We start from the raw sequence: 8,181 nt of genomic DNA on the forward strand, positions 1-8,181 counted from the left end.
TCTCGTCACATAAAAATTGAGGTTATTAGAGATATTCAATTGTCGATGGGTAAGTATAACGTGATCAAGCACAGCATGTTAATAAAGTGAATAACAACTACCTAATTTGAGAGTTTTATAAATGTCTCACTTTGAGAAGCATTTTTAATAACACGTTCAAATTTTAAATGCGAATTTGCGTACTTTCAATTCCTCTACGTTTCAAGGACATTAAAAAATGACAGGCGTTGACTGGTATAGCTCGTTCTTTATCTAGGGTATAGCCAATAGATATTATTAAATTCCCTAATTTTAGTAAAATTTTATTATTGCAAACCTAAATCAACCAAGGAGTATAGAAGTATAGGGAGGGGACATACGTAAGCTTATGGGCGCGGTAAATTGAAGCGGTGAGGAACAAGGAAACGGGTGCAATTTTATGCAACCCGTGAGATACGCCCCAGTTAACACTACTTGAGATGTTAGGAATTAACAATAAAACTGCAGGAAAATAAAACACTATATATTTTTTTGCATCACAAATGTATTCCGAGTATGAGAAACTAGAAAACAACACTAAATATCACAATTTGGATTTACTTTCTTGGGGCGTACTAATAGCACACATGCGCATTAAGGCGGCTTCACTCGGCCGGCCGTATGTCCCCTCCCTATTATTCTATACTCCTTGAAATCAACAGGTCGTGGTTCTTCGATTAAAAAACAGATTATAGCAACGATTTTAGATCAAGTTACGTATTACTGGCTGCATTTAAATTTCGTTAGGGTCGGAAGGTCTGTATAATAATGAAACAGTGATTTGATTAAATTTAAGTCCACAGCGTGAGATCATGTTTCCTAAAAACATAGATCTCATATTTACAACGTAACTATGCAACGGTTGTGTTTACTAGTAGAAATTTTTTATTGTATTTTTTAACTCACAAGGTTTTTTTTATGTGAACCGATATGTCTATTATTGCAATTATAAATCATGATGAAAATATTAACAACATTGTTGAAAAATCTTCAACTCAATACGAAAGTGATTCAAGTGGATATAAAAAAAAATTTAAAGCCAGATTAAAAGCAAGTCCAGAAAAAAAGGTTGACATCAAACGATACGCAACAATGGGCCTTCCTCAAGAAAATTTGCCTGATCCGTGTGATTTCTTACAAAAACATTCTGGAAAGTTGGCATATACCCAAGACCCACAAGTTAAAGAGAGTATACAAAAGCATGTGTGCCAGAAAAAGCAAAAATTATTTCCCACAAAAGATGACATTATCCAGTATGACAACAGAAAGAAGGAAGCAGCAAAGTTGATGAAAAATTTTATATCTAAAAACATTAAAACCGTTTTAACGATGAAACCGAAAGAACCAGAACAAAGAGTTGTATTGGAACCGCGAGGAGAAACGAAACGTTTAAGTGATGGTTTAGAACCAATTTACATAAAATCTGATGCTTTCGGTAAAACGCCGTCTTACCTTCAAGCGTTTATCAAAAACCGGGAGAAGTTACATCAAATGCGAAAAGACGCAACGGGAGTCGAAAAACCTAAATGCCGTTATATCAGAAGAGATGAAAGAGAACAGTTACTTGAGGTAACCTTCTCAATGCTTATACTAGTCACTTCAGTCACTTTCATATTTTTTTGAATGTATAAAATATACCTTCCATTCCAAAAATAACAAACATTTCTAGTACTTAATAGGACAAGTACTTACCTATATGTTAAATAATTTATGTACTTGCAAAACTGTTTTTGGTAAATTATTGAAAACATTATAAATTATGTTAAATGTAAGCGTAGGTAGTTAATAATAATAATACTAGTTATGTCTACAAGTTGCTCAATGGTTTTACTGATGTAATGTGTATTTCATCAAGATTTAGTGATTCACCTTTAGATACCTATCTATGTATATTTAACATTGTGTGCTAGTATTTTAATTTTGTTACTAATTTAACATTTGTTCTGTTCATATTAGGGTCTAAAGCATAACTGGGAAGAACTTCAAAAGCAATACCAAGGACTGCCTATTCTAACGGATACCATACCAAAAATCAACCGTAAATCAAAACTAGAAGCGGAACTTAAACAACTGGAAAAAGATATAGTTTTAGTGGAAAGACATCCTTATATTTATGTATATGACGACAACGTAATTTCTTTTAATTAGTAAAACTGTTTTATTATTCCTATTTTGTCAATTTAATTTTTTTGAAAATTTTAAATGTACTTATACAATAGTTGATTTTGATGGGGTACGTGACAATGTTAAATTATACTCGATTGACTGATTGAATTTACTTTGTATTGTACTATCGCGGCCAAAATACTTTGGTCGTCAATGTGACATAAATGATATTCAATTGTAAAGCAAGCTTTAGGATGTTTAACCTTATTTTTTACTGTTGTCAAAATTATTTTAATCCATCAGTGTCATACGGGTGGGGTAAATGTAAATCCCAGCTGCGGTGCGGAGGCAGGGTTCAAAAGCAAAAGATCAACATTTAGACAACCTTTAGATCAACGTTTAGACAACCTTCAGAAGCAAGTAAGACGATTCTATATTTATCAAAAACTGAATATAATCAATTCACTTTTGTAATGACGAACTAGAGGTACTAAATTTGGTAACTTTTCTTGTGAACACAATAACACATCTTTTTACCGCGAATTTGGGCTTTTAAAAAGTTAGGTTATGGGTCACGTCATTTGTTCTGTCAAAACTGGTCCAATTCAAAGTATAGTGAAACTAAATGTGTTTAATTATTTTGAAGAAAAAAGCAAAGTTGCACTACACAAATACGAAAAGCCAGTTGAACGTAACAATGAAATAATTTTGCATTTTGCTAATCATCCTCGTCATCGTCGCTGTTTTCCAAGTCCGAATCCGAATCTTCAACCAAATTAACAATATGTGTGGATATGTCGTGGATGCTAAAGTTTCCCATAAGCCTTGTTCTTGTCCTTCATTTAAAATTCTATACATACTTCTGGGACTGAAGCCTGTGCAGCACTTAGGAAGAGTTTTATTTTAGATTAGGATTTACCGAAAAAACATTCGCCACTGCTTCTACAACTTTGTACTTTACGTATTTACGTTTCCATTGTCTTCATGAGTAATTTCTTTCTTAATTTTGTTGAGCCTTTAAAATGTGCTGCTTCGTCTGCTTGCTTATTGATGCTTTACTCGGTTTTGGAAATTCATTCATTTTGGCAGTGACAATAATATGACATTTTAAATCATTGCCAACTGTCGAATTTTCATATATTTTGTAAAAAATTTTTACAAAAAAAAAGTTCCTGTTAGTTCGTCATTACAAAAATGAATGCATTATAGGTATGCCATACTTTTGACAAGAATAATTTGAAATTGTCATGTATATTGACATTAATACTTTATTTACATTTGAAGTGTCAAAAAGTGACGAACAAAGTATTTTGGCCGCGATAGTACCCATAGTACCTACAAATCAGTTGCCAGCTTGAATGTTCAAATTTATACAGGGTCTATCAGAACTGGCGGACCGAAATAATACGGTGAATTCATCATCTTCTGGGAATAGGTAATAGGAAAAATGTTCCAAAAAAATCTATCTTAAATCACAGTATCTTAAATAGTGTTTAGGAAAGAAGCAATTTAAACTGACCAATCCTGTTGTTGATGTTAAGTTGCCTATAAATTAGTTTTCCTGCTTTATTTGTAACTATGGATGCATTTCAAATGATGCATATGCATTGTTGGGTATCCGCATTGTTTGTGCAATGACGGACGTTTTTAGGTTATAGTAATATCTGCTAGGATGTTCCCTATTGGGAAAAAGAACCGCGTACTCCTGAGCCGCAAATGTGGCACTCTAATCAGTCATCACATTGTCCATATAAGACAAGCATATCAAAATATTCTAAAGAAGTAAACATTAAGCGTTTTTAATGACTTTTGCAATTGTCAGAAATAATTTATTATGACATACAACATAATATTCAATTATTATGTCTGCATTTTGCAACAATCAATTTGTTTTGATAGTGACTATGTAGGTAATATAATTTTTTAAGGTAATTTTATATCTACACTCGATTGGTCAATTAACAACGTTCTTATTTTAAAATCCAATGAGGATGGATTTAAAAAAATATTTTTCCTATTATTCCCAGAGGATGATGAATTCACCATATTATTTTGGTCCGCCAGTTCTGATAGACCCTGTATAACGACTCCGGTATAGTTAGGTACACGCATTAATTAAGTACAAAGATATTAATCAATCCTACGGAAGAAAATGGTCACGGTAAGAGTGTGTTATTGGTCCAGGATGATAATGTTCTACTACTGGATAGTTGACAGCACTCAAGGATACACAGAACTTAAGTAGGTAGATATTTTACCTACTTTATCTAAAGATTTTAATGTACAAATTTAAAAAATATTGTTCTCTCGACTCTCGTCAGGCGGATCTGGAGATATACTCAAAGGGGGTCGTCAGCAAACAAATACTCAGGTTGTTGAATAAGTGTACTTCACAATGAAGGAAGATAAAGGGTCGTTTTCATGGTGGCTTTACAAGCGTGGCTCGCTTGGCTTGGAAGCCGCTCGACCAATGGGAGCACAGCTTTTAAAAAACGCCACGGCGTGGCTCGGACTTTGTTAGAATAGGAATTATAATTATTTCTATTTTTCAAACCACGCTCAGGCTTTGGAAGCTTGCGCATGCGCTCGAACTCCCAACTACATAATCAAATCAGCTGACAGATCAACGCGCATGCGCGTTGGCGTTGCTGTCTTGAAGTAGCAAGCTACCATGAAAATGAAAACGACTCTTCCAAAGCCAAGCTAGCCGAGCGAGCCACCATGACAATGACGCTTAACAAAGAGGCCGCAGTCTGGTCTTGGACCTGCCAGGCACTATACCACCCGTAGTACTCCTACTTGCTAACAAAGTTACCTAACTTAAGTCACTTATTGGTAACAAATACAAACAGAGTGATTCACATAACTTTCTGACCCTAACGAAATTTAAATGCAGCCAGCAATACGTTTTTCATTCATACTTGATTCAAAAGCATGAATTATTTTACAGTTATGTATGGTTTGGACATCACTGACGAAAGTCTCAATTATAATAGCTATTTATGCATCAAGGGCGTTACAATGATGATTACGCCCGGAGAACGATGAATCCAGCTCGAGGGCTTTAGCCCGAGAGATGGATATCGTTCGATGGGCGTAATCATTCGGTGACACCCTGGTGCATACATGATTTTATTTTTCACTATACGTGTTCTTAAAAAAAAAAAATTGGCTACTTTGCAATTATGAATTGATGAGGGCGTTATGAATTCATTACGCCCGCTTATTCTTATTAGGCCCTGTTATATTCCCCGGTTGTTATGGACATGTTTACGTATTTCGTATCCTAGGAGTTATCATGCAATTATACTAAAGTGAAAAATAAAAATTTTAAAATGGCAGTAATCGACAATATTTTTTTTTATTTAAGAAAGTGACTCATCACGGTACCGGTCAAAAATAAAGAAACAAATTAAAAACTTCGATTTGTATCTGCAAAAACTGATACGAATAAAATTGTTTGGAAATACAGAAGCTATCGACTCAATAAAAATTGAATACGATACGTTTTTTATACAAAAACGCCTTTTTTGTTTGTTTTTGAAGGGACAAAAGTAAAGAAACCTTTGGTTTTATTCATTTTTAACGAGTTACCACAGCTACGCGCCTTAACATTTGTGTGTTTGTAGTACCGTGAGATCATTTAAATTTATAATTAAAGGAGGCTATGACTTTAAAATTATATTGGCAACACCGCTGACACCTTGATTTGAATTGTCAAAATGACGCTTCAAAATTCAATACAAAATATGAAACGCCGAGTTAACAATTGTATCCAAGCCAGGTGTTTGATACAACTGTTAACTCGCAGTTTTTGACAAATCAAATCAAGATGTCAATGATGTTGCCAGTCTAATTTTAAAGTCATAGCCAATTTTAATTATAAATTTAAATGATCTCACGGTACAATGTTTTTTCCTAGTTTGATTTTAAATAAAACGCAGAGAAGTAATCCTACTGGTTTTTCAAATGTTTCTTTACTTTTGGCTGGACTAGAAATTAACAAAAATTATTTCAGACAGAATAGTATGTACAGTTCGGGACACGGAATTTCGGGCATCATTTTTCTGTCACTTCAAAAAATTGCGATGTAAATCAATCTTTATTGTCAACGTGACATTCAAAAGTCAAATTTTGAAATTTATTTTCTGTTCACGTCTGTCGCATGTCAGTCATTGAGGTTAATAATGTAAGGCCTATTTTACATTTTTTGACAGTTTATGGACAGTGATGCCCGAAATTCCGTGTCTCGAACTGTACTATGGCGCCCAAAAAATTTTACCCGCCACTATTTTGACATTCACATAAAGTGTAAATAAATCTTTAGGAACCGTAACCCCACTTTCAATTCTTGTCATTTTGACATGCATATTGTTATTCTGCCAATCAATTTAAACTGTTTAAAACAGAGATATTCCAAAAATCCGACATGAATGAACAAAATTAGAGCAGTCGTACATAGATAACCTGAGGTAAACGTTCTGTGTAGTAGAAAATGACAAAATAATTTCGAGTTTTGAAATTTACCACTCAAAAAATCCAATCATAATGAGAATGACAATAAAGTATGGATTACATTTCTTTTTTTTGAAATGTTGAGTGACGGCTAAAATTTTTTGGCCGCTATAGTACAAAAAGGAACTGACAAGTGATTGTCAATAATGCCAGGAGTGTCCAGATTTCATAGGTAAATAAAGGCATAATAACGTATTACTGGCTGCATTTAAATTTCGTTACGTTTGGAAAGTTACGTGGATCAGTCTGTATAATCTACTCTGTTTCATATACAGAGTGTCCCCAAAAAAGAAGACGAGTCCATAGCTCCCTTATTTATCGGACGATTTTAATTATCTATACACCAAATTAAATGGTTGTTAATAGACTACAAAACGGCTTAATAAATTCACGTATAGCTCCAAGGGCTTCAAGAATAAACTGTCAAAATATTTTTTTTCAAATAGGATTACATACCTTTTATTAGTAATTCTTATAGAGATTTTAATTCTGAAAACAACAATGTATCACAAGTATAACTTCACATAAAAAAAAAATAACACTAACTTTTGAAACAAATGACGAGCACCAAGCGAAAAGCTATCAAAATGCATTGCGTTACAATGTAATAACCAAATTAAGGTAGCTGTAAAAACAAATGACAAATAATAACATGTGGGATTGCGCAGATATGCCCCCAATGTTTAGCGCAAAATGGAACATAGACGATAGTAGCGTTTTTTACTTTTTTTTTGTATTTTTGGTATTTAAGTGTATACTTGTGATACATTGTTGTTTTCAGAAGACAAATCTCTATCAGAATTACTAAAAAAAAATATGTAATCTCATTTGAAAAAAAATATTTTGACAGTTTACCCTTGAAGCCCATGGGGCTATACTTGAATTGATTAGGCCATTTTGTAGCCTATTAACAACCATTTAATTTGGTATACAGATAATTAAAATCTTCCGATAAATAACGGAGTTATGGACTCGTCTTCTTTTTTGGGGACACCTGTATGAATTGTGGTAGTATTCCTTGACAACGAATTTTGGATAGGAATTTTAAGCGTTATAGTATTGACTGAGAAAATATGTACATCAATCTTCTCTTATGTCACATATTTTTCATAGATTTTGACATCTATTACGTTTCTGGGTGTTATTTTGGAAAATCTCTTACGATCTATTTTGTAAATAAAAGTTAGAATGAATATCATTTAGTTTCATGTCATTTTTTTGTCATTTTTGCTCTGTAGTTGAGTTGAAGATTCGTCTAGTAGGTATTTCAGTCATATTTTTATGTATTTTATTACACTTCGATTTTAAAAAAGAAATTTCATCGAACACTCCACCAAATTTCTACATTACTGCCAGAAACGTTCCACGAACATTCCTTGATTATTTCCTTCATATATAAAAAGTAGTTGTTATGGTTTTTCTGGCTTTTATATCGGTTAAATTTGAAACGTCAAAATTTAGCCGGGTAAATATTTGAGTCAAAATTTAATCGCTTCTGAATTTTTTTGCAATCATTGTCAAAGATGTTGCAAATAATTCGTT

The 8,181-nt window shown here is 33.2% G+C and overlaps 1 protein-coding gene across 1 annotated transcript; it reads left to right on the forward strand.

Moving 5' to 3' along the window:
• The first annotated feature begins 398 nt into the window (after positions 1–398).
• LOC138141548 (enkurin) lies at positions 399–2,188 on the forward strand. The gene is made up of 2 exons (XM_069062283.1): positions 399–1,587; positions 1,975–2,188. Exons 1-2 carry the CDS (start codon positions 949–951, stop codon positions 2,164–2,166), a joined length of 831 nt encoding a protein of 276 aa, XP_068918384.1. The 5' UTR covers positions 399–948; the 3' UTR covers positions 2,167–2,188.
• The last annotated feature ends 5,993 nt before the right edge of the window (positions 2,189–8,181 follow it).

This window comes from Tenebrio molitor, chromosome 1, assembly GCF_963966145.1.
Source record: "Tenebrio molitor chromosome 1, icTenMoli1.1, whole genome shotgun sequence".
In the NCBI taxonomy this organism is placed as follows: domain Eukaryota; kingdom Metazoa; phylum Arthropoda; class Insecta; order Coleoptera; family Tenebrionidae; genus Tenebrio; species Tenebrio molitor.